Below are 27,168 nucleotides of genomic sequence, written 5' to 3' on the forward strand. Positions count from 1 at the left end.
TTTGTTTTCAACGTGTGCATTTATTTCTTGTTTTAAATTCAGGCTCTTCCATGGTATGGGCTTACAGTGGCATTGCCACGGACAATGCAACCACAGGGTGACAATGAGAACTGTCAAGCAGTGTGGAGTGTGCTGGAGAAAAACACTGAAGCCAACTTGAAAGTGGGAGACGGAGCAGCTGAACAGCACAGGCCTGCTTCTCAGAGCCAGAGCGCCTGCAGGGACACTCCGGTTCTCAGAACACTAAGCCAGGGAGCTTGAACGACTCTCTGGTTAAAACCAAACAAAACAAATGAACATACAAACAAACTCCAACCCTGCTGTAAGAGGGCAACGGGCTCTCCTAAACCCAGGGACAAGAATGGCTAATTTACAGGCATGTGCTTCAGCAGCGGCCAGACAAGGTTCTCCTCAGGAGCTCTTGTCTTCGGATTACTCCCCTGTGCCAACATTTGTCGATTTTTGCTATGAATAACCGAATACTTAAATCACAAAGAAAACACAGGTAGTGACAGACCTGAGCAGTAAATAAAATCAACCACCCCTTTTCTACATTGGAGTTTTCAGAGAGGAGAGACTTAACTTACTTCTTGGTTCTGTCCCAGGACCACCTGAAGACCCACCCACACTAAAGGAAACCTGCCCATCGACCTCCACTATCTAACAGCGTGTGCTGAAAATGTAGCAGGTCTTAAAGAAAACAAAACCCTTACTTGTTTGTGGCAGATACTATGCAGCACAAATCAGGCGAATTCCCTTTTCCCACTCCTCCAGTTAAAGCTGTATTCAAAATGGCAATACCTCTAGACAGCAGGGTTTACAATCAGTGGGTTTCATTTTAACAGAAAGGAAGGGGATCACAAAACCGTCTGAGCATACAGAGAAACCCTGAGGCGAAAATGGCTTTTCCTGTAGAGTCCTCCTTAAGCTGCCACAGTGTCACAAGGGGCCAGGGCCCTTCTGGGAGGGCAGGCCTTCCTCTATCCACAGAGAGCCAGTTCTGGGTGCCCTGCGATGGATGCGCCGCAGTCGAAGCAGGTAGAGAAGGATGGACAGCAGGACGACCAAGAAGCAGCCAGAGAACAGATAGTGGTTGTAGACAAAGGACACACCCCGCCAGTGCCCGTGGCCAGCCCGGATCACCTCCTGCCGGATATCTCTGCAGGCATGGAAACAAACAGAAACAAACCGTGAGAAGGCTGCAAGACAGGGCCTGCTGTCCCTGCTGTCCCTACTGATGAGTCAGGGGACAGCAGGCCCAAAGTGCGTTCCTGCCAACACTGTGCTCTTAATACTAAGTCAGTGACATGTGAAGGCATGCCTATAAGACCCCAGAATTATAATCTAATAAATGCAAGGGTCAGGGTTTTGCTGTTACAAGGAAGCTAATGGAATGAACACACTCACATGGAACTATGTATAATCAGTAACAGCTACTGCACAGAATTTCTGGAGCTGACCCAATTAAAAATACCAGATAGATATAGTTTTTAATATGGGTCAGCTGAGCTAGGTCTGTGAACTTGAATGGGGGAAATCTGTATGTCTATGTGACCAACTGTGGACTGGAATTTAGTATTTTCTTTGTACATGAACTGATGAAGACAATGTCACAGTCTTAAAAGTATTAACTGAGACTTAATGCTAAAGGCAATGACTGATGTTTTTGGCCCATCATGATAGCTGATGTCTCAGCTGTCAGTCATGATCAAGCTGAAGGAATGGACATGATGGTTCTGCAAGGCATTATAAGTTAGTGTGTAAATAAAGATGTCCTCCTACATCACAAATCTGTTTGCTACAACAGTGTCATAAATGCAGTTCAATATGTTTTTTTTTTTTCTGTAATCCTAGACACTGTAATATCCAATGAAGGGGCCCAAAGCCATAAGGGTCACCATGAACAGACCTTTCTGTGAGGATTAGGGAACAGACAGTTGGGACACAAGATGGCACCAGTGTTGTGTGCTGTGGGATGGGCAGGAAGTACTTGAGAGGCAGAGAAGACCCAAGTTAACTCTGGCTGGCCTCACAGCTCTGAAAACAAGTCTACAAAATACAGTCACCAGGAGGCGCTGCGATTCAGAGCAGCAGCCTTTGTGACTCTCCCAAGTCCACAGCCTACCTCAAGGGCAAAAAGCGGGTCCTGTAAAGGATGGCCCCCAGTGTCCACTGCACTTCCTTGTCATACACCTGCAAGGCTGTCTTCAGGTTTTTGTATGTGACAGGAAAGGAGAAGCCCCTGTGGAACACCTCAAACATCCAGGCTGATTTGAAACACTGATACCTACAAATGCCAAGCACATGCACAAGTCAGACAGGCATCCCAGTCAGAATGCACCAGGCAGACCGTCTCCAGCCTGCAGCGGGCTGCTCTGAGCGGGCCACCGCGTATGTGCTTCTGAGTGATTTATCTAGCTCAGGTTCACCCCCCCACAGAATGGTTCACCTGTCAAAACCGATTAGCCCGAAACAGTGTCATTTAATCAGTACTGTGAGATACCACCCTGCACACACCTTTGTGTCCATCAGTTACCGAACAGACGCTGCTAAGTTCCAACCCCTTTAACCCCAGTCTCTTTATGACAAGTGGAAAGGCAGGAGGATCCTTCTCAGCTCTGTTATTACTTAGTCCCAAATGGTCATTAGAGGCTTTTTAAATATAAAGCACTGAACTAAGAGGGTGATAAAAAATAGCAATAAATAATAAGACCCAGTCACTGCACTTGAGTGACTTAAACAAAAGAGAACTTTATAAACCAAATCCGAATGGCTCCAGTTCATCAGAGAAGTATCATGAGTGTTCTGGGAGGGGTGGAGTCTGGCTGAGAGAACAGATGCAAAGGGACCGCGGCTCACACACCTGGATGGCTGGCAGGACAGGAGCAAGCAGCTACAAATCCCTTAATGAGAACTTGTCCCTTCTGGAGGTGGCCAAGGGTGGAGAAGGACAGTGGCTAAGGAGGGTCACCTGGCAGTCAGGACTTGATGGTCTGCTACTTACTTAAGCCGATGGAGGTCAGCATGAGAGGCGTACAGTCCTCGGTCAAAGCGCTCCCTCAAGATAGACCACTTTGTGGCACAGTAATCCTAAAAAAATTTCACCCCAAATAAATCATCCCTGAAAGCTATTATTAAATCATTTTTTCCACTTATAAATGGTTTACCATGTTCATAATCATAGCAAGCACAGGAAACACACAAGCAGAGTGCGCGTCTCTACAGTCAACTTGAGACTTGGTCTCTGAATCCCTGGCAACCAGCAAACTCTGTGCTTGCTGTGTGTCCTGGAACCCTGTCAGGGAAATCCTGCCATGCAGGATGAGCTGACCTCTGACCTCTTCAAACCTGGTTAGTTCTTCCATGTCACTGCACCAGAATGGACTCTGGCAAAGTGAAGCAGTGTTTGGCCTATTCACACTGAGTTCCGGGGTCTGGGGCAGACTTGGCACTGGGTGAGGGTGGCAATCTGGAGTCACATTGACTGCTCACACCCACTGAGCACCTCTGAAGGACACCTGACTACCTAACACAGCATCTCTCCTCACCTCTCTACAGGATGACCAAGCTGGGACTTAGAAAAATGGTGTGACAGGGAGAACAGGGCCATGTGCTCAGCCTGGGACAAGACTCAGAAGGAAAAACATCAGGAATGAAGAAGCACATGAGAGAAGGTGCACAGTGTAAGGGACTATCGAGGGCTGGAGAGATGGCTCAGAGGTTAAGAGCACTGGATGTTTTTCCAGAGGACCCGAGTTCAAATTCCAGCAACTACATGGTGGCTCGCAACCATCTGTATTGAGATCTGGTAGCCTCTTCTGTGTGCAGGCATACACAATAAATAAATCTTAAAAAAAAAAAAAGAAATAGTAAGGGACTATGGTTGCTTGCCATGCTGAGAGGGCCCCGAGCTGGTAGGAGGAGGGAGTGACAGGCTAAGGTCAGTGGGGTTCAGCCTGTGAAGCTGCAAAAGACTTTAAACAGTACAGTAAGGTGATTGCATGTGCTTCAGACAGAACACCCTGGACAGCATGCAGGATGAACACCAGAGAGACGAGACACGGAAGACCAATTGGACAGCTCCTGGTGAGCTAGATGCTTGGCAAGGACAATGACAGCAGAACAGGGAACAGGGATAGCCTTGAGAAATACTCATGAGAGAAACTATCACTGATTGGGGGGGGGAGAGCTGAAAGAGGGCTAGAGAGAAGCAAAGGGGTTGGGGATATGAGTCAGTGAGAGCATTTGCCTGCCATGTACAAGGCCTTGGGTTCTAGTCCCAGCAGCATAAAGAAAACATTACAAGAGCCATGCCTGAGGAAGGGGACTGGATGGCTGGTGATACTGTTAGCTAAGATGGTACAGGAGAGAAAGAAAAGGGAAAACTGTACATTTGTTTGGAATTACAAAAGGGGTTAAGGTTAGAGACCGAATGTCAGCAGCCAGACAACTATGGCACGGATGGGAGCATCTATGACTCTCTGAACTTGAAGGGCAATGGGCCATTGCTGGAAGACAAGGGCCACTAAGGCTGATGAGGTATGACAGGGGAAACTTCTGACAAAGTGGGAAAGCAGAGGGAACAAGATCATAGAAGTATCCTGGTTGCTATGTGGGTCGGAGCCTGCTGAAAGAATTCTGAGACGTGGCAATCAAAAGTCAACTTAAGACTCTGGTATGTCTGTACATTCCTGGTAACCAATGTGGTTAGTAGAGCTTAGATTTTCTTCTATGATGACTTCCCTCCCCACAACAGAAGGGAAAGGACATTACAACGATGCACTATAACCACCTTTCCCTCGAAGTATGATGGAAGCTGGACCTTTAGCCCACATGATCTCTACCCAGCAGGAATTTTCTTGGCATATTACCTTGGCAGCTTTAGTAAATTTAGCAGCATTGTAGTCTCCCCCCATTCGCAAGACATCCTCGGTGCAATAGTAGAATTCGGAGAAGCCATAGAATTCACTGTTCTGGAAGTGGATTGGGGGCTGGTAGACTCCATTGAGGGAAGTCTGTGTCTCATTGGTTTTGTTCATGAAAGGCTGGAGGGTCTCTCGACACAGGTCAAAGTCTCCTGTCCCCCGAAGGTACAGGGTCTGCCCATTTTGCTGGATCTCATCTTTAATGTCCAGAGGTAAGCAGGGGTCCAGGAATGGAGCATCGGGAGTCAGGCCAGTCTGTTTACCCAGGAGCCTATGGCACAAAGAACCATTTACCATGAGATCTATGCTACACTGTGCTTTGGACAAGTGACTGCAAGCTAGTGTTCTCCTAACATGGGTCCACAGAACTGTGTGTGGGAACACAAAGGGTTCCAAACCAAGTTAGGAAAGTCGTCACCCAATCGTCTTGAGGAGATCCATAATCACACACACAGGTATTGCTGAGTCCACATAGCAAGCCATGGCCTGACTCATTTATTTATTGTGTGTATGCACCACATGTGTGTGGAGATCAGAGAACAACTTGCAGAAGCTGGTTGTCTCCTTCTACAAGTGGGTCTCAAGGATTAAACTTAAGTTGTCAGGCTTGAGCGGCAAGTGCATTTAGCCACAGAACCATCTCAGGGCCTGACCTGATGCTTTCAATTCCCTTCAATACAGATAGGATTCTGCTGAGGAGCCTGCAACTACTTTGTACTTGACTTTAACTGTATAGAGCTGGTGACTGTGAAAAGAAGTAACTGGCCCTAGAAAACCAGGTTGGATGTTTCAGAAAAACAATATACACAAACATTGCTAGAAAGCTATTATTAGACATGTGTGGAAGATTAGAAAACTGGGAGAAAATAAATTCTAGAAAGAGGTGGTGCCAAACTGCTTGGCAAAATGTCTTTATCTTGCTGCTATTCTTTAAATAAAGCCAAACTGACAGATAGTTCAGTGAAGATGCAGTGTGCAGGAAAAGATGGATGGAGTCCAGGAATTCATAGCCAAAGATCACCCATTGAATGTGGGAGCAAAAACACAATGTGTAAGGCTTGGGTCTCTTCATCTGATTTTACTATGCCCACCATCATCACCATCAATCAACTACTGACCTAGACGGCAGCAGGTAGTATTATTGTTGTTGTTATTACTCAACTATTGGCCTAGATGGCAGTAGGTAGTAGCTGTTTTTGCTGCACTACAGGCTCTGAGGAGCCCTGTTAGTCTTATTGTGCCTGAGATACACCAGGCTTGACATATCCCAAAGAGATGCCCTGTAAATTAACTCTTGTCCTCCCATTGTGTGTGCATATTCAAGTGATCAGTAAACAGAAAACCAAACTTCTGAAAATGGAAGTGTTCGTGCTGGATACCACGAACTGTTAGGAACTGAATACTGCTGGAGTCACTCCCATTCATTGACAGTCTCTTCTATCAGGCTGTGCATTCCTTACATCAGGGCTATTCATAATGGACTTGAGTGCAATCAATAAAGGACCTGGCCACAAAACTATGGACTCTAAAGAAATGCATCACCACTGTGAGTTGCAGAAATAGGTCTGAGTTTCAAAGCTCAGTTAACAACATGCTTATAATTATCAGGAATTCTGAGCAGAGAAGTGTGTATCTGGCACTACTGTTTCAGCTGTCCTACATCTATCTACATCTTTTAAATTGGTAATAAAACCCAACTAGTAGAACTCAGGAGTCAGAGAAAGTGTTGAGTAAATCTATGAAAGATTCAAATTTAAAAGATTCTATTTTAAAAAGTCTAAGACTATTATAAAAATAATTATAACAAAATTTTCTAGACATAATTTTAAAACAAAAAGCAAGCACCATGGAACTACTGCTATTGTAACTAACATTTCTCAATTAGCTTTTAAAGTAATCAGAGAATTACTTCCTACCTATGGACATAAATTCTGGGCAAACTTATAACAAGTAGCTCCAACTTGGTTTTTATTAAGTTTAGGTCTTCATGGATATATTATGATAAAATTGATCAGGGTTGGAGAGGTGGCTCAGTGGTTAAGAGCACTGGTTGCTCTTCCAGAAGACCTAGCAGTCACATGGCAGCTCACAACCATCTGTAACTCCAGTTCCAGGAATCTAACGCCCTCTTCTGACCTCACACATGATGTATAGACATACATGCAAGCAAAAACCCACACACATAAAAACAGCTAATAAAATTTTTGAAAAGGATTAAATTGACCATGGAAATATACTACTACTTAGCTCTGTAATCAGCATTTCTTACAAATGTTCTATGAAAACCCACAAATCAGATGCAGGAAGAGCAAGGCGTCTCACCTGCCAGATGCTGTTCTTCTGCTTCCAAACCATTCCCGTGCTGATGGGCATAGTTCATTAAGTAACTGCTATACAGTGAAAGACTGGTTTTTTTTTTGATGGGCATAGTTCATTAAGTAATTGCTATACAGTGAAACACTTTTTTTCTGATGGGCATAGTTCAATAAGTAATTGCTATACAGTTAAACACTGTTTTTTTTTGTTTTTTTTTTTTTAAGACGGGTCTTGCTATGTACCCCTGGGTGGTCTGAAACCATGTAGATCAGGCTAGCCTCAAACTCACAGAGATCCACCTGGTTTAAGGCCATCCTGGTCTATAAAGCAAGCTCCAGGACAGCCATGGCTGTTACACAGAGAAATCCTGTCTTGAAAAACAAAAACAGAAAACAAGAAACACACACGCGTGCACGCGCACACACACACACACACACACACACACGCACGCACGCATGCACGCACGCATGCACGCACGCACGCACGCACACTTAAACTAGGTATGATGGTACCTGCCATCATGGTACAGGTAGACAGAGAGAAAGAGAGCTAGAGAGGGAGAGAATTTGCAAGCACACACAACGATGGGATGTGAGTGGGGTGGTGGGCTCAATCCTTCCAGCACAGTGGCAGGTAATAGAAGATACTTGGCCTTGATCTAGTTTTGATGAGGAGTGAGCTAGGCCTGGAGTTGCTTGCTGTACCTGTTTTTCTGAACTGTGCTGGCAAACAGTCTGTCTTCATATCTTTGCCGAGCAGCATTACCACCGAACCCAAGAAATGTGGCCACGTAGACTCGGTACACATGCTCAGTCTGGTGGACATCACACCCCAGGTTGAATTCAGCTAACAAGTTTTTAGCTACTTCCTCCTGTAGGCACAAGGACAACACATTTTAGTATTTTAAAGCAACTTCAACTCCAGTTAAAAAAGAAGGGTCTAAAAAGAGTTACATCTAAGAACAGCAGATTCTGTCTACCTCCCAAGGATGCTCGGGCACTTTCATAATTCAGTATGCTGGTTCTAACTAGGGGAAATGGAGATGCTGCACGTGGGGATGTCAAGGGCTTTCTGAGAGGAAGTCAGTCCTCTCCTCTGACCCATAAGTCTAATTATGGTACCCCCTACTGAGGAAACAGACCCCAACACAGAAAGTCCTGATACACAAAGACACATTTATTTGGAAAAAAAAAAAAAAGGAAGAAGAAGAAGAAAGACTCTAAAAAGAATGGCATCCGAGTACTCAACATTAAGGGAGGGTTAAGTTAATGGCAGTAACCAATACTAGTTTATAGACACACCATGAACTGTAAATAAAAGGCACAAAATCACACAACCCATGTTGACACTATAACAGGAATAAAAATAATGGAAAGAACTTCACCAAAACACCAACAATGCTTTCTTTTAATAATGGTGAATCCAGGGGGAATTTCTATTATTCTATTTGCCCTAAGCTTTCTTTGGGAGTACTTGGTACTTTACAATGAAGGGAGAAAACAAGGGTAGTAGTCTCTAGAGGCGTATCTGAAATGGGAAGTAACATCACAGGCTCAAATACTTGAATTTCTAAAGCACTTTTCCAAGGACTTGAGAAAGACAGCAATAAAACCTCCTGAGCACACACTAGGGAACTGCGTGTCACCCATCAACCATTCAGTAACTCCATGCTATAGGGACTATTGTTTGCATTTTTCAGAAAAGAATGGCTCACAGGAGTTATAGGACTTGCATGAGGTCACACAGCTAGGAGGAACAGGGCGATGCTGCCTGGTGGGCTTTTGCCACTCCAAGCCTGATACTACACCACCACCTGGTTGGTACATGATCCTTACTTTGGGGAAAACAATGCGTGTGACTGACATATACACCAGAGAAAAACTCTAAGTTCAGAAAACAAACCAGCTAGGCTTAAATGTACAAACGTAATGTGCTTGGCTGAGGCCTGCCTCATTCTCCAGCCTCCTTCCTCCTGGGTTGAGAAGATGGAACCTCAGCAAGCAGAGTAAGGATGTGTTCAGACTCAGGAAACAAAACAAAAATGGATGGAGACATGTTAAATGAAAATGGAACCAAACAGAAGGCAATTTGTACAGATAATAACCTGCTGTGAGGAGGCAAAGCTTACAGTTTTGGGGACTTCGTATGCTATCTGAGTGGACACGCCTCCCATGTCAAGAATACCGGCTGTCCTTTTCCGGACGATGGCCTCACTGCTCTCACTACCGGGAAGGTTGACTTCCACAACCGCCTCATCATCTGCAGAAAGAAGTGTCCACTCAGCAGACGCCTCGGGAGGCCCCATCTGCTCTGAAGACCACCCAGTGCATCCTCCCGATGAGCTCAACAGTAGTTTAGACAGCAGCTCTGCTCGCCCAACTCCACACACTCAGCCATCTCGCAGCACTAACTGCTTTTCTGCCCTTGAACATAAATTATGGTTGTAACTTCCAGCCAGAACACTAGTGGAAACATGGCACTTACCTTCTTCAATATGCTCAAACCGTCCGAGGACAAAATTAATGCCGATCCAAGCATACACACCTAGACATTGCAGAGTATAATTAAGAAAAATTAAGTTTTAAATCTCTAATCAATTTGGTCTGTGCAAGTTTCTTATTTAATTTAACCCCTGACAGCCTGGAGACAGAATCACCAAACATCTACCGACATTTTGTCTTCTCCTAGTGGTGTTAGAAGAACTCTCAATTTTAATACTTACATCAGGTGTTTCTGTTGAGAATATAAATTCTACAGGGATTCCATGCTAATTTTCCCTAATCTTTCCTGTATCTTTCTCACCCACACAGCAGCCAAATCTCAGCCTATACATGTCAGCATTCCCTACAGCCAATTTTTATCCATTTTCACTGCCACTTTGACTTGTGCCATTACGCAGTGGAGGTGACAAGCTAATCAGTCTTCCAAGGCAACCTCCTCTATCCTATCCTGTTGGGTTGGTCCACAATACAAGGTACAAAGTAACAGGCTGATAATTCAAGATGTTTCCAGCTTTCAAAAGCACCACCATCCTTCCACAGAGCCACGATCCAGCTAAGTGAAAACCCGTGCCGATCCACAGTGGCATCTCTTCTCACCTGCAGTAATAGTGATCATGTCTTTTAACTGGACCATGCTTCCTGCACCTACTCAGGTAACTTCCCCTGCTCCCTTTCCAAGGGTCCCACTTAGAACCATTCCTAGCTAGGCAGGGGGAGGGAGAGAGACTTTTCTCTTTCACACTCCCAGGATATTTTTCCTATATCTTCCTTTGGGTACCAAAAGTGACCTCTTACAATTCTGAGGGCCATCTTTGTAAGGGCCTCGTTGCTGATGAGGCCAATTCTGTATTTCCCGATGCCTTTCCATAGGGATACCTGACAGAGTGGTAAGTGACATAGGAATAGATAACGTACTTCTGGGTCTCTGCTTCTAACAAACCATTTCACTGGTCATTTCTTACTCAAGTGGGATAATTTCTCTAAAACATAACTAATATTTTCTCAGTTTACCAAAAGCAGGAATTTCTCCTTGCTGGAAGTAAGTTCATGGCCTAGAACACTTTATCAGCCAGGTAAGGAACACAGACTTCCTCTATCAGTCTGTTCAAATACAGTCCCTAAATGTAGTAAGAACAGATGAGGTATGTTTAACAGCTTTAGGGTTATATAATAAAGACTGCCCAGTCATTTAAGAGAATCTCAAAGCTATGGTTGCCAGTGCACTGATTCAATAGGATGCACAGTGGGGGGAGGAGCCTCTGAAGGAGCAACCTCTCTGTGTAAAGTGAGGGCCTGGTACCAACCTTCTTGTTTCCCTGAGATGACTTCAGCGTGGGAGTCAGAAAACAGGAAGTCAAAATGCACAGGGATGTCAGTCAAGAGGTCCTCCAGGATGGCTTTCTGCTGGCTTCAAGGCAATCCCAAAATTTACAAGTCAAAACCATATGCTTGATTTTTTGTTTTGAAAACACCAACAACAAAAACTTGTGACTCTGCTATATCCTATATGAAATAGTTAATTGTAAAACTAAGTGATTCATTGAAAAGATTGCTTATCTCAGGAATGTTCTTTCCAAATGAAATGGTTACTTGAATCATGCGGTTCTTCACTCAGTGGGTAGAGTGCTTGCCCAGCATGCACCAGGCTCCAAGTTCCACCCCAGTACTGTGTAAACTGGACCTGGTGTGTAAGCCCAGAGTCTCAGCACTCAGGAGGTGGAGGTGGACAGAAGGACTGGAAACTCAAACTCAACTACATGTTTACTTTGAGGCCAACCTGGGACACGAAACTGTTATGGGATATCTGTACACTGTGTGGAGGTGTGATTGGTGTAGTAAAAGCTGAAGGGCCAACAGCGAGGCAGGAGGTATAGGTGGATTTCCAGGAAGAGAGAGGAAGAGGAATCTAGGCGCACAGGAGACATGGAGAAGAAACGGGGGAGCAAGATGGAAGTGAGGTAACACCACACGATATAATGTAGATTAATAGAAATGGCTTAATTTAAGTTATAAGAGCTAGTTAGAACAAACCTAAGATATAGGCCAAGCTTTCACAATTAATAAGAAGTCTTTGTGTTACTATTTGGGAGCTGGATGGCAGGACAGAGAAAGACTTGTTATGAGACTCTGTCGCCAATCCCGGCAAAGTTACCCTTATAATTTTAATCAGAGATAAGTAGATTAAAAGCTCTACTATTCTGTCTATGAGAATAACTTTGAGACTAGTCCAGACTCAAGAAAGGACTTTCAGTGCCATGATGATGACGACGACGACGACGGTGAAGAGAGGAGAGCAGTGAGGCCACCCTCCCTGGGACACCCTCCCTGGGACACCCTCCAGGCAGCGGAAGATCACCTTTCAGGAAGAACTCTCATTCCGGCTGTGCAGAGAATGTAGAGCGGTGTCTCTTTGTGCTTTGCCCGTGGCACATGCTCTGCAGCAAAGTTCAGAAGTGGAGAAATGTAATCGCTGACTTTTTCTGGAGAGGTAGCAAACTCTGAGATACCTGCAGAGAGGGACAGTCTGCTCAGCAGGGACATGGTGGAGCTAAGAGTAAATTTCTTCAGTATGCTCAATCTGGGAGAAATCCAAGCTTCACTCTGCATTCTCTTGGTTTTGCCTGTTTCACAGTGACTGTCTAATGCACACAGCCACTGCGTGTCCTCAGACACCCAGAACATGACGCGCGTTCTGCACCTGTTTCTGCTGCTTGCTCTACTTCTACTCTCCTTGTTTCTTTGGACACCACCATCTGCTGCTGGCCCAGTATAACCAACTACCTTCCAGGCTCCACGGGTCCCCTACTCCAAGGATGCTTCCTTTTGCTTTTAACCCCTTCTACACCTCCTCTAACCAACCCAGACAAACTCAACTTAGAGATACACAGCTACTCACACCATTGCCCACCTTTTGTCTCCTCCCAAGTCCCTTCCTCTCACCTCAAAGCACTGAACTAACATGTCTGCAATGTAACCTACTGTGGCCTTCAGGCCTCTGAGTCTTCAGCAGAAAAATCCTTCTCATCCACTACCGCCTTTACCCAGTCAGCTTATGCATGTCTATTCAGCTCCTTCTTCCACAGAAGTCTTACTCAGTAGAACCCCGATGGAGACTAGCTTTCCTTACAGCCTGTGCTCACCCTGCTGCCATCTATCTCTCTATTCAACCCACCAAACTGCTTACTTACCAGTCTGATTACAACTGGTCAAGAGCACACACTATGTCTTGTTTAGTTCATATCCCGGCACCTAATAGTGCCTGGCAAGTGGAGGTACCCAGGAACATCTGTTCAATGTTTATTACTAAAAGTGAGTGGGAGCTGGAGAAATCACTCCACAGTTACACCGAGCATTGGCTGCTCTTGCAAGGGACCTAGGTTTGGTTCCCAGCACCCACATGGTGGCTCACAACCATCTGTAACACCAGATCCAGGGGCTCCAATGCCCTCTCTGGCTTCTCTAAGAATGTACATATATGTGGTAAACATACATACACTCAGGCACACTCACATTATAAATAAACACATCTGTTTAATAAGTAAATGAGTATGTACAGCTGTCATTGAACCTACAATATCAAAACAATGGGAACCTGAGAAGTTCCGCAATTTCTTACTTCACACATTAGAGAACCGCAGACCCAGAAAGATGGTACGTGAAAGGAATCAGCAGAAAATGGAGTAAAAGGCAAACTTTTTGACTCTGCAGAGAGCTATTTCAGTGGAAAACCAAATCCCAAACTAACCAGAATCTATTTTTAAAATGCTTAGAGCCTTGCTTATATTAATACTGGGAGACTAGGAGTGAAGAAAGCACTGCTATAAAAGGCACACCGATGTCCACCTGGGCAAGCGCTATGCTCTAAGCCAGACTGAACCAAGCTAGCGTACACTTCAATGAGGCAGTATAGCTCAGTTGATCCACCCTGTGGGGCAGAACCATGCTGAGCCTGCTGTGACTGAGGTCCTAACACACACCTCCCTGAGGACATGAGTTTCATCCCTCTCCGTGGAGGTGTGCAGCTAGTGCTGGAAGCTGTCACGTGAGGCTTGGTGAAAGGCAAAGTGTTTTACTGATTTTAGTTCTGAGTCTCCTGGTAAATTTTTATATGAGCAATATTATGTTAACCCTGGAGATGATTCTCTATTAAGCATGCATACAATCTTAAGGGAGGGAATAATGGAAAATTGAAAGTTACTACTTAAATATTAAAATCTTTGTTTATGGAAACCCACAGGTGTTATTTATACTTCTCAGATGGTAGGTAATGAGCTATACTGGCTATTACTTATGAGTGTTCTATTTTAAACTTTGAATGTCATATTACAATCATCTGTATTATGGGGTATGTGACGTGATGGTCAGATCGATGAACACAATGTGAAATGAGCAACGGTGGAACCAGCATGTCCATCTCTTTGAACACTTACCATTTCCCTGTCTCTCTCTGACATTTAAAAGGATACATACACTGCACAGTCTGCACTAGTGAGAGATGAAAGCCTACTCTTTTAAATCAGATCTTCTTAAGTACCGGGCATGGGACGGCTCATTTGAAGACTATCCATTCCCAAGGCTTCTGACATGGTGCCAATCATGGGCAAGGTGGAGATCCTGACAAGAGTGGAGACTGCTGCTTAAATCATTTAGTGAGGAAGCCAAGTCTTGATTTCGCTATCTTTAAAAACTGGGTGTATTTACCCTCACTCTTTTTAAGTCTCAAGGTTAACCTTATAAATAGTCTAGAATCTAAGACATACATCTGGGCAAGTGGAGTTTCATGACCTAAAGCTGGAGGTCCGCCTGGGTATCTCAAAAAGAAAGAGTGTTGGGGATATAGCTTGATGGTAGAGCACTTGTCTAACATATGCGACTCCTAGGGTCAATGCCACAACCATAAAAGAAGAGAGAAAGGGACAAGGGAGGGAGGGAAGGGAAGAGGAGAGAGAAAGAGGGTGGGGAAGGAAGGAAGATAGATATCTGGGCAGTAATTTGTTAAAAATCACTAATACATACCAATATTTAAACAAATAAAATGCTAATATTTAAAGTACAGATTGTGAAGAGTTATAGAAAATGTCTGTCTTTAAGGAAGAGCTACATAATAGGAAAAACGAACAAAACCTCTGTAACAGTGTTAACTAGCATGTGAGCAGACATCATGGGGCTACCGTGAAGATGGCCACAGGCGGTGAAAAAGACAGGTTGTGAGGTTTGATCAAGAAGTTGGTCACACACACCATAGCAATGGAAGGGGGAACAGAGGCAGCCACGGGCCCTGTCCTGAACTCAGAAGCAGGCTGGGCAGGGTGGAGTGAGGGAGGAGGTGAGTGGCACCACAGGACACTGGAGCCCAGGCCCCGGTTCCAGTCCTCAGCCATTCTTATCCCGTACCGGGTTTAATTTTCATCACCACCGGCTTTCGGTTTTTGTCCCTCATCTGTCTGATGTCCAGCAGATCATGAGGATTGCCATTGTGCCGAGGCCAGCAATAGACAAATATCCGAGACCCACTACTGCCACAGTCCACCACGATGCCATAGTTCACGTTGGGGTTGTTGGTGTCTGTAGCCTCAACGTCTGTGACTCGGGCCAAGTACCTTGTTAGAAACACACAAGCGTTGTCACTTAAACAGAGCATCACCGTGCTCTAACAGAGAAGGCAATCTGCAGAAGCACATCAGTGACCTCCATGTTACGTAATGACCTCTCTCTGGCATGCCTTCTATGGCTAGTTGATGAGTCAAAAGAAGACCAAACATGGGGTGCCCACAGGGAACCTCTAATTCAGGTCCCTGCTTACCTCTCCTTAATACAGCTACAGGCTCCAGAGAGAAGACTGCTGAAGTACAAACATTAACTCAGAACCCAGCTTACAACAGACAGAGGGAGCCCCTGACTGTGTGACTGTCCCAGGGCCTTCCTTGTGGTCAGCTGCCAGGCACTTCCTAATTTATCAGCAGGTAGTCAGCATAGGTCCAGTTCCTACCGTCACATGCTCCTTATATGCCAGTCCAGCCAGAACACAATGGGCCAGAGCTGACTGTCCCTGTCCCTCTGTCGGTTTGCTGAGAGTCTAACCACTAGTGCAGCACTATATCCTAGGAGGGGGTCAGATCGGGAGGAAGGAGACCTCAGAGCTACCCCACCCCTTCCCACCATGTGAGCTGGAACACAGCCTTCAGCAGATACACACTTTACTGTTACCTAGCTCCTGGACTTCTGCGGCTTATATAAGCTGTCCCATGTTCTGTTATAGCCACTGGAACAGTCAGCCAGCAGGTATGAATTCCTTCTAGAACAAGTCTTTATCTCTTACCTTTGGAATTTCTTGTCCCTTGAAAGCCACCCATACTTGCTGCGAATTATGACAACGGAAAAGTATAAGAGGGAGACAGCTGCAGCCAGGATGCTAATGACGATGATCTGGCGTAAACTGGTATTCAGAATTCGAGGACAGCCCACTGGAGAGATGCTAAAGTGCCAAGAAGCAGGAAAGAGACAGGAAATACCAATCCTGAAATTCCAAAGAAACAGATTTTACAACAGCATGACTGGAGAGACCTGACCTCACCTGAACCAGTGATCAGCACAAGCTCTCCCTGCTTCCTGTCTGCTGCTGCCTGCACTTACCATGCTCCAGGTTGCTGTCTGGTTATAGAGCACATTATTATAAAATGAAATAATGAGAGTGACAGCCTGCCTATTGGGTATGGTATTCTGGTACATCTCCCTTTTCTTGGGAGTATTACAAAAATATCATATTTTTTTTTCCAAAAAGAAATCCCAGTTCATAAGTTTAGCCAGATAAACACATAAATCTATAATGAAATCCAGCTTAAGGATGAGGACACCAAGGGGAGACTGAGGATACAGAAACAACATGCTGTAAGCTATCCCACAAACACCAGCAGCCTAATGGATGAAACATTGTACATTAATGAGTCAATGGCTTAGGAGAAGCGAAATTTTCTTAACAAGCGATTCTGAAGTAAAATTCTCCCTGATGATCCAGTAATGGGAAAGACAGTATCACCATAACAAAATTAATAGGGGAACTCTGATTTTAGAAAGAGTCCTCTGAGACATCTTTTATAAACAGGAAGGGTTTCAATTTATGTCATGAAAAAGAGGCAACTGGAGAGCCATCAGCAGGAACTGCCTTTAGGGTAAATTTCATTGTTTCATATTTTCTTTGGGTTTTTTTGTTTGTTTTGTTTTTTGTTTTTATGTGACAGGGTTTCTCTGTATAGCTTTGTAGACCAGACTGGCCTCGAACTCACAGAGATCCACCTGCCTTTGTCTCCCAAGTGCTGGGATTAAAGGCTTGCGCCAGCACCGCCTAGCTTCTATCTTTCTTTCTTTTTTTTTTTTTTTTTTTTTTTTTTTTGGTTTTTTACGAGACAGGGTTTCTCTGTTTTGGAGGCTGTCGGTCCAGCCTGGCCTCGAACTCACAGAGATCCGCCTGCCTCTGCCTCCCGAGTGCTGGGATTAAAGGCGTGCGCCACCAACGCCCAGCTTTCTATCTTTCTTTTAAAGAGTACTTCACGGGCTAAAACCCTTCACTGAAGGAGATACACTGCCAACCCACTGGAAACTGTTTCCTTTCACAGGAGTTCTGAGGACACTCTGTAGCATGTGTCTCCCTATTCTGTACCTCAGAGGCTCTAAACAGCCATCCTGTGCTAACAGAACATTCTAAGATGTCAATGTGCAGGTCTAGACTGCAATTTATGCTAACCTCTGCAGAGCTCATCTGGTTATGTTCTTTCTCTGACAAGCGCCCCAATGGGCTCTGTAACAGCAATGGTTTTAGACTAGTCTAACACAACTTCAAGCACTTCTCACGTGCGGTTTAGATTTTGTTCCCTCGTAAGATCCATTTCTTCACATCAAAATCTCAGGGTTTATGGCAAGAGACGAAGCCCATCACTCACCTCCCCATACTGGAAGGCCGAGGACCAGGCAATGCTGTGGGAGTCACCTCTTGTCATCCACAAGGCCAGAATCAGAGCTGGGGTCTTCATGGAGTCAGAGCCCCCCTGTTTCAGGGTGAGAAAAATCAAGAACAGTGCAACCAAATAAAATGTCTATGGTGCTACGAAGTACATGCTTAAACTCAGCCATACATCATCTGACTGCCATCCCTATGTGGAGACTTCTGGGTTAGAGCAGCACGCTTGTACATCAATTTCATGCTGCTAGAGATATAGGCCTCAATCAAGAGATGCTAAGAGCTTGAAGCAAGCTATTACTCCAAACGTCCCTGTAATCTCAAAACTTCAGGGAATGAAATAATTATAGCACTGAGATGTTAAGGAAGATTTGGAGAGGTGCGGAATAAGCAGACTAACTCAACTAACTCAATTGGAAGCACATATTCATTTGATAGAATACTTTGATAGACTTTGCTTTAATGTACAAAGTACAGTGTGAGGTATCCTGTCCCTGACAATGCTCCACTCCTACCATCATCCCACTCTTCCTCCAGGTCTCAGCCCTCATGTCACAAAGCCAGGGAGTCGTTCCAAGCTGCTGGAGCCTCAAGATGGTTTCAAAGTTCTCCTCCTTTACCTCCTGGGGCCTCTAGGCCTTCCACAGCCTAGTCGGCTTCTCAGCTCTGGGATCCTGTTGGGGATCCTTGGCTCTGTACCAAAGCTGTCTGTTCTTGAGTCCCCCAGAGTTCTGCCTAGGCTCCATTCTCTCCTAACATAATCATTCCTACTCGAATTCCTCTCCCTCTTAATCTAATACCTCTGGCTCAGCTTCATAACCAGAACACTTACTAGATAACTTGTTTCCTCCATCCAACTCCTTTTCTGGCTCCTGTGCACATCCTTCAATCGCCAGGATCTCCATCTAGGTGCTGCACAGACCTTGATCCACACGTCTAAACTGCACTCCCACTCTGTCATCCCGGCCACTCCTCTCTCTGCCCTGCTTCTCACTCCAGGCTCCTCTCATCTCCAGTATCACTATCGTGCCCATCCAACTTTCCAGAGTCCTTCCCTCAACTCCTGCTTACCGAAAACCTGTCCCTTTCTTATGATTCTAGGCTAGGCTCTCTGCTCTTATCTGCACTGTCTTCTCCCTCAAGTTTCCACTGGGACTCTCCAGTGCTTCCTGACACCACTTCCTGTCACCAGGACACCATGGGCAGAGATTCTTTGCCTAAGGCTGAAACACTCAGGCCACAACAGGTCAGGACTCCAAATCTTCCAGTGGCCCCAAGCTCTTCAAACAAACACTGAAGGTTTTCCTGTGACTCCAGCACTGCGGGATCTGGCTAGATGCTGTGCTCTGACATCATCAGCTGCTCTCCTCTCTGCTGTGACATCATCGGCTGCTCTCCTCTCTGCTCTGACATCATCAGCTGTTCTCCTCTCTGCTGTGACATCATCGGCTGCTCTCCTCTCTGCTCTGACATCATCGGCTGTTCTCCTCTCTGCTGTGACATCATCGGCTGCTCTCCTCTCTGCTCTGACATCATCAGCTGTTCTCCTCTCTGCTGTGACATCATCGGCTGCTCTCCTCTCTGCTCTGACATCATCGGCTGTTCTCCTCTCTGCTGTGACATCATCAGCTGCTCTCCTCTCTACTGTGACATCATCGGCTGCTCTCCTCTCTGCTGTGACATCATCGGCTGCTCTCCTCTCTGCTGTGACATCATCAGCTGCTCTCCTCTCTGCTGTGACATCATCGGCTGCTCTCCTCTCTGCTGTGACATCATCAGCTGCTCTCCTCTCTGCTGTGACATCATCAGCTGCTCTCCTCTCTGCTGTGACATCATCGGCTGCTCTCCTCTCTGCTGTGACATCATCGGCTGCTCTCCTCTCTGCTGTGACATCATCAGCTGCTCTCCTCTCTGCTGTGACATCATCAGCTGCTCTCCTCTCTGCTCTGACATCATCGGCTGCTCTCCTCTCTGCTCTGACATCATCAGCTGCTCTCCTCTCTGCTGTGACATCATCAGCTGCTCTCCTCTCTGCTCTGACATCATCGGCTGCTCTCCTCTCTGCTCTGACATCATCGGCTGCTCTTCTCTCTGCTGTGACATCATCAGCTTCTCTCCTCTCTGCTCTGACATCATCAGCTGCTCTCCTCTGACATCATCAGCTGCTCTCCTCTCTGCTCTGACATCATCGGCTGCTCTCCTCTCTGCTGTGACATCATCAGCTGCTCTCCTCTCTGCTCTGACATCATCAGCTGCTCTCCTCTCTGCTGTGACATCATCGGCTGCTCTCCTCTCTGCTCTGACATCATCAGCTGCTCTCCTCTCTGCTCTGACATCATCGGCTGCTCTCCTCTCTGCTGTGACATCATCAGCTGCTCTCCTCTCTGCTCTGACATCATCAGCTGCTCTCCTCTCTGCTCTGACATCATCAGCTGCTCTCCTCTCTGCTCTGACATCATCAGCTGTTCTCCTCTCTGCTGACATCATCAGCTGCTCTCCTCTCTGCTGTGACATCATTGGCTGCTCTCCTCTCTGCTCTGACATCATCGGCTGCTCTCCTTTCTTTTACCCAGCATTCCAGCTGCACTGGCAGCCCCCACCAACTTCTAGCAGTCACTCGCTCTGGCCTGCGGCCTCCCAACCCTCTGCTTGGAGCAATCCTTACTTCTCTCAGATCTTTACTCAATGTCACCTTCTTAGGGATCAGTAAATACATTACTTTCCACTCCGCTCTCATCCTTGATATTTCTCCTTTAATATTTACTTTTGTGGTGTTTTTGTTTGTTTTTTGAGACGGGGTCTCTCTACACAGCCCTGGTTGTCCTGAAACTCACTTTGTAGATACCAAATGCTGATATTAATGACATGTGCCACCACACCTGGCATACGTAGCATTTACTTCTTTGCTAAATACCCACAAGAGTGCTCACTGTGCTCAGGCTGTGCTCCAAAGGCTCACGGTTATTCAGTCTCCCCACACCCCCCCGGGTAGGGAATGCTACAGTGATGTTTTACAGACGCAGCAAAGAGGTGGGGCTGGGATTCAAGTGTGTGAGTCACACTGCTGTCCTGTCCTCTAACACTCTGCGTGTGGTGTCTTCATTCTTCTTGTGCCTGACTCCTTCTACAGAATGCATGCCACATGGGACTCTCAGCTGACTCTTTTAAAGCATTTTAATGTGGTTAGAAATTTAATGCCCTAAAGATTTAAATATTTAAAATATCCATTAAAAGGAAAGGTGATAATATAAGCAAATATTGACATAATATTAAAAAAATTAAGGCCTTTCTCCAAATGATAGCAATGTCTCAAACCACAAAAGAGAGAAAATACAATTTTAAACCTTCTGTATGTAAAACAATAACACACTTTTTCAAACACACATAGTTTAGGAAGATAACTTGTACCACTTGAGACAAAAGGTAACATTTTTGAGGCTGGAGAGATGGCTCAGTTGTTAAGAGCTCTGGTTAATCTTCCAGAGGACCCAGATTCAATCCCAATCACCCACATGGAAGTAAGTATCTCTAATTCCAGCTCCAGGGGTCTTATGCCCAGAGTTCTGAAGGTTGGAGCCTCCAAAGCCACCCACATTCATGTACACATATCCACATGCAGACATATACACCTACACATAATTAAAAGTAATACATTTTTTACATAAAAGGTAACCATTCTTTATTTATAAAACATTCCTATGAAGTAATAAAAGAAATGCACTAACACAAAAATAGGCAAGGGTAACTGAAGTTAACATGAGAAATGATGCGACTTCAGGGGTGTGCAGAGTGCAGACAGACAGAAGGAAGACAAGACCTGACACTCATAGACGTTTTAGAGGTAAGCAGTCGGGGTCATAAAGTATAGTTGGCTAGAAAATGAGAAGGTAATAACCTAGAGGCATTTGTGTGACATATGTAGACAGGTTCAGTGTTTATAGGTATGTTTATATGTCTAGAAACTTACCCTTGGAAATAAGGAAAATCTGACTAAAATAGGTATAAAAATTTTTCCTGAATGTCCACTGCAGAGATGAAGATGTCACTCAGTGGATGAGTGTGTGTATGTATATGTATGCCTTCCATATGCAAGAGCCTGGGATCCTTCCCAGCATTATACAAGCAGAAGGTGAGGGCACACTTACACAATAGAACAAGATAAGACTATTACTTGATGTGGCAAGAGTACCACCATATATAAATGAGAACATTTTACCACACAGAGAAGACACATCAAAGACAAAATGTTAACAGTGCTGCTTATTTCTGAGTGGCAATCAGATACATGACCATCTGTACTTTTTTCCCTAGACCTGCCTATGCTTTCAAGGTGCATATATTAATTTCATCAACAGAACAAACTATAGAATTACTTTTGAAAAGCTTCTGTGACTGATGCCTTCCCTCTTTTGGAAATATAAAGAAAGATTACTTTTTAAAAAATCAAGACAAGGGCTAGAGAGATGGTTCAGCAGCTGAGAGCACTTGTTCCCCTTGAAGAGGACCTGGGTTCTAGTCCCAGCATCCACATGATGGCTCACAACTATCTGCAACTACAGTTCCAGAGGATCCAATGCTTTTGACTTCTTCTGACCTCTGTTGGCATCAGGAAAGCATGTAGAGCAGACAGAGATGCACGGAAAACATTCATCGACATAAAAGAAAATAAATAAAACAAACCAAGACATAGGAACTGCAATTCAAGGGGGGTGGGAGAGAAGGGGAGGGAGAGGGAGCTGGGTTTGACATGTGAAGCAAACTTGTTTCTAATTTAAATTAAATTAAAAAATTAAAAAAAGAATCAATGACAGTGTTCTACAATTGAGCTAAGAACCAAAGAAAATGACGAAAGCTTCTATTAAACATAAACTAGTCATGGGAGAAGGAAAGCCATTAATGGCTCAGCAGTATGAACATAACCACAAGCACTAACAAACCAGATTCCAACAATACTAATATCCAAGAAATGATGAAGAAGGCAACTAACAGCAATGTTAATTCTATGGACTCTTGGCTGCGAGAGCTCAGAGCCCAGGAGACTGGTGCCAACAGGAAGTAGAGGTGGGGAAGAATTGGGTGGGGTGAAGAAAGGAGAATACATTTTTAAGACAACCTTACCAGGGATCTCAGCATACTTTATGGCATCTGGTATTTGTCTTAGGACCTTATTTTTAAAAAGATTTATTTTATTTTTCTTTATGTATATGTGTGTGCATGCCTGTGGCAGTCAGAAGAGGGCATCAAATCTTTGAAGCAGGAGTGGTGATGAGCCACCTGATGTGGGTGCTGGGAACTACGAATTCTCTGGAAGAGCAGCAAGCACTCCTAATCACTGAGTGACTGAATCTCTTCATCCCCAGGACCTTCCTTTTAAGGTATGAGAGGATTTTGACCAAAAGGACAGCCCATAAATTACTTATTACTTTCACTCAGGACACACGTAAGGCTGACTGTTGCCAAGAAGTCACAACCCTGTAACCTGACCTTAAAAATGTAAATTCCAATTGCTGCCTCTGCACCTAGGAATCTTGGCACCAGAGCTCAGGCAGACAAACACCTAATAATGCTTTCATGTTTCAAACAAGTTCTAAATTGCATCAGACCTATTACCAGAGAGCAAGAACATTTGTGATTTTAGCTTCAGGGTCCTTCCTAGCAAAACATCACTAAGGGAATAAAGCCTATGGTAGTCTGAAAAAGAATGGCTCCCATAGCCCATTCTATATGGAGAGATACCCTGCTCAGCCTAGACACAGGAGTATGGGGGAGAGGTGCCTCAGTCCTGCCTCAACTAGATGATGGGACAGACTTAGTAGACTTCCTAGAGGAGACCTTACCCTCTCCACGGAGCAGATGGGAGGAGTGGAGGGACTGTGAGGAAAGGAGGGAGGGGGAACTGGGATTGGGATGTAAAAAATAAATTAAAAAAATGAACAACAACAACAAAAATAATGGTTCCCATGAGCTTCATATATTTGAATGCTCAGTCATTAGGGAGTGGCATTATTGAAGAAGGATTAATAGGTGTGGTCTTGTTGGAGTACTGTGTCACTGAGCATGGCTTTGAGGTTTCTAAAGGCCAAGGCAGGCCCAGACTCTCTTTCTCTGCTGGTGGATCAGGATATAACTCTCAGCTACAGCTCCAGTGCCACAAGTGCTGCTGTGATGTTAATGAACTGAACCTCTGAAACTGTAACCATGTCTCCAGTTAAATGTTTCCCTTTATAAGACCTGCTTTGGTCATGGTATCTCTTCACAGCAATACAACAGTGGCTAAGACTAAGCTCATCTGGGCAATGGGACAATTTCTTGCTAAGTCTCTCCATTATATTGTGGGAGGGTCAGATCCCCTGAACTGGAGTTACAGACAGATGTGAGCTGCCACATGGGTGCAGGGAACCGAACTTTGGTCCTCTGGAAGAACAGCTAGTGCTCTTCACCGCTGAGCCATCTATCTCTTCAGCCCTGTCTCATCCATCATGGAAAAAAAAAAGGTACACATCAGCCTTGAAGCTTATTTGGAGAAAACACAGACAGAGTAAGCAAGTGTTATGGGACTTGGGTTAGTTGGACTCGTTGTCCCTGTGATAATTACCGGGGAGAAAGTTTTACAGTGGAATGACTCATTTTTTAGCCTATGGTTTCAGAAGTCATACCAGAGCTGCACACACCATGGCAGTCAGGAAGCAGAAAGAAAATTCTGCTGAGCTAGCCCTAACTGGCTGTCTCCTACCTCATATTCAGGGTGGGCTAACCCGCTCTGTCAACCCTCCATGTTTCCCTCAGACATGGCTGAAAGTGCCACGCCTTATTAATTTCTCAATCTAATCAAGTTAACAACTGACAGTAATCACAATGCCCTTGAATACAACCAATCAAATACAAGTTAGGGTCTACAAGAGTCCAACTTTTGAGCCAGAAAACTTGAGATGGCACAGAGGGCTTCAAAACAGAATCATTTAGATATCACAGGGCTAAAGGAGAGCCTTGAACAGTTGCAAACACTGGAAGAGAAGGCGGCTGCACAGCAGTGACTCGGCTGTTGGTGAGAGGCACAGCAAAGCAACCTGAAGATGTGCAAAGACACACATGCTCCCTAGTTCTCCTATACTCATCAAATGCTCTTTTTACCAAGCAAGTCCTGGTCAGTCCTTTCCTACCTACGACTCATGTACTATTCTGGTCACCACTTTGAACGGCCTTCTTCAGACCACACTTTCCCTGCACCAGCTCCCCAGGAATGATTTGCCTCCAGTCCCAAGTCCACATATCTAGTTTATCAAAGTCGTGAAACCTTAAACTCAGTTAAGCCAAGTACGGGTGAAATACGTCAACTTCTGAATTCTCCAGGTGTAAGACAGGTATCACCACTAAAATGGTTACATGGTCCTCAGCTTTGAGTCGCACTTCTGTACCAACATTCCATCATTCGTAACTCCTGTCAATTCTTCTGTGTCTGTATGTTCATATGCGTGCAAGTGTGTGTGTGTGTGTGTAGGCCAGGTCAACATCAGGCATCTTTCTCAGTCAATCTCCACTTATTTCTAAAACAAGGTCTCTCACTGAACCTGGAGCCCATCAGCTGGAGCCCAATGAGCTCCAAGCATCCCCTGCTCCCCATCCTCCCCCGGGGCTGGCTGGGATCTGAACTTGGGTCCTCACACTTTCACAGCAAACACCTTACCAACTCTGCCACCTCTCAAGCTCCAGGATCCTGTCAGTTCTTCATGGGGCATCCCACACATCTAGGGTGACCACAGCAAACAACATTACTTCAAGACAGACCTTGCGGTAAGCCGCTCTGCCTTCCCTGTCAACACTCTTTATGAAACACTCCCTTCAAAGTATGACCAGAGAAAAACCTGAAAGCCTGCAGATCAATAACCAGCCTCTCCGTGTAGCACTTGAAATCCTCAACCCATCAACTGTTCCGATACTATATCAACAGCCTGCTCTTGCCTCACCCAATATCTCTGCTCTGGCAAGGTAGGCCTGCTCTACACAGGCTCTTCTAATATTGGCCTCTAGCTTTTAATAATGCTACTCCCTCCTCACATCCTGCTTGCACTATTACAGATCTTTCAAGGTCACTGGGCATTTTTTTAAACCCTAGATTTAGTTTGTTACACTTCCTAATGTCTTCCCCCACTCCAAATCTCACGGTTCACATGTAGCCTATTTTACATAAACATGCTGAACAAATACATAGAGAAGACAGATCCTTAGATCAATTCCCATGTTTGTCTCTTTTCAAAGTCTCAGATCACACGTTTCCTGATAGGTATAAAAGAAAGTAAGCTATGAATTCAATGAGCAATAAAAACAGGTGGTAGGCTACAGGGCTCAGCAGGTAATTCACTGTCCAAGCCTAACTATTTTTGTTCATTTCCTAGAATATTTATAAAGTTGCCCTCTCAATCCTAGACACGTGAGAAATGTACACACGCTCGTGCGTGCGTGTACACACACACACACACACTCCACTCATACACATGTAAATTTCAAAATAGGTGGTAAATCAACACTAAGATAAACAAACAAAACAAGCTACTGGTATAAATGAGCACAGTTCTGCAACTATGCCAAACAATTAGCAACCAGATACAAAGACAACTCAAAACATAACACAATACAGACGAACACAGAATACAATACAGGGCCCTCTAAGGATGAAATTTTGGTAATTTTCTCTCACAAAAGTTGAATACATTAAAGACGGCAACCTAACGTTAACCGGGTGATGAATTGAGGATTGTTACTGATCTCTAATTGAGGATTGTTATTGACCTCTAGTTTACCGTGTAGCATGCAGGTCTTAACTTACAAAGCATCTCTTGTTTTCTAATGACAAATGGTCTCAGCACTTGTGTTTACCCAGCTGGGGTCTGCGGCGCCCTGCGGGTTCTGGGGTTATATTCCTGCGAAGGGGAGACTTGTCCCTTTAAAAGGAATCCACGTAAGACTCAAGTTGAGAAACACAACTGCGCACCACCACTCTATCCCCCTATCATCTCCATTTTTCCACGGGAATATCTAACAGGAAACTTCCCCAAAGCGCAGAGCAAATACATGATGCTACCACGCGTCAGGGTCAGATATCGGGCGGTAGGCAGGGGCCACTCGGCCCCGGGAGCCACAGCTATTTTCCCCGAGCCCACAATCGCCAGGGGGTCAGGGAGCTCCGGAGACCCGGCACGGTGTCCGGGGACAAGCACCTGTCACCGGGGTCACGGGGCTGCGGCGGGGCGCCCGGATGTAGCGGCGGGGACGGCTGGACAGGGCCGTGGTCTCCCGTTGCCTAGCTCCACGGGACTCCGGCCTCACCTGCTGGGAGGGCCGCGGCTCCGGGGGGGCGGGCGGCCACGAGGGCACCGCATCCCGGCCACCAGCTTCCCTGAGATTCCGCTCCTTTCCGGGAGGCACGCTGCGCGCACCCGCCAGCGTCACGTCACAGCTCGCGCAGGCGCGCGCA

The 27,168-nt window shown here is 45.3% G+C and overlaps 1 protein-coding gene across 4 annotated transcripts; it reads right to left on the reverse strand.

Annotated features, from left to right (window-relative positions):
• Nucleotides 1–27,168, reverse strand: Entpd4 (ectonucleoside triphosphate diphosphohydrolase 4). 4 transcript variants are annotated; one of them, XM_013114054.3, is made up of 13 exons: nt 27,021–27,168; nt 17,680–17,784; nt 16,062–16,217; nt 15,137–15,342; nt 12,099–12,249; nt 11,047–11,150; nt 9,726–9,785; nt 9,346–9,500; nt 7,946–8,112; nt 4,872–5,196; nt 3,005–3,090; nt 2,126–2,287; nt 1–1,159 (listed from the first exon to the last, which is right to left on the reverse strand). In XM_013114054.3, the coding sequence occupies exons 2-13, from the start codon at nt 17,685–17,687 to the stop codon at nt 940–942; spliced, it is 1,800 nt and encodes a 599-aa protein (XP_012969508.1). In that variant the 5' UTR covers nt 17,688–17,784; nt 27,021–27,168; the 3' UTR covers nt 1–939. The 4 variants fall into 4 exon arrangements, with proteins under 4 accessions (XP_012969508.1, XP_012969507.1, XP_005071075.1 ...); XM_013114053.3 differs by having other exon boundaries at nt 9,370–9,500; nt 16,062–16,259; XM_005071018.4 differs by having other exon boundaries at nt 16,062–16,259.

Source organism: Mesocricetus auratus, unplaced genomic scaffold (genome assembly GCF_017639785.1).
Source record: "Mesocricetus auratus isolate SY011 unplaced genomic scaffold, BCM_Maur_2.0 Super-Scaffold_2245, whole genome shotgun sequence".
NCBI lineage: Eukaryota > Metazoa > Chordata > Mammalia > Rodentia > Cricetidae > Mesocricetus > Mesocricetus auratus.

What these genes read in the sequence shown, in the direction of transcription:
- Entpd4 (XM_005071018.4), bottom strand. An exon ending in GCTTTGCCTCCTCACAGCAG is followed by an intron (nt 8,113 to 9,345) that starts GTTATTATCTGT and finishes TTGTGCCTACAG; the next exon opens with GAGGAAGTAGCTAAAAACTT. An exon ending in AATTTACTAAAGCTGCCAAG is followed by an intron (nt 3,091 to 4,871) that starts GTAATATGCCAA and finishes AAATTTTTTTAG; the next exon opens with GATTACTGTGCCACAAAGTG.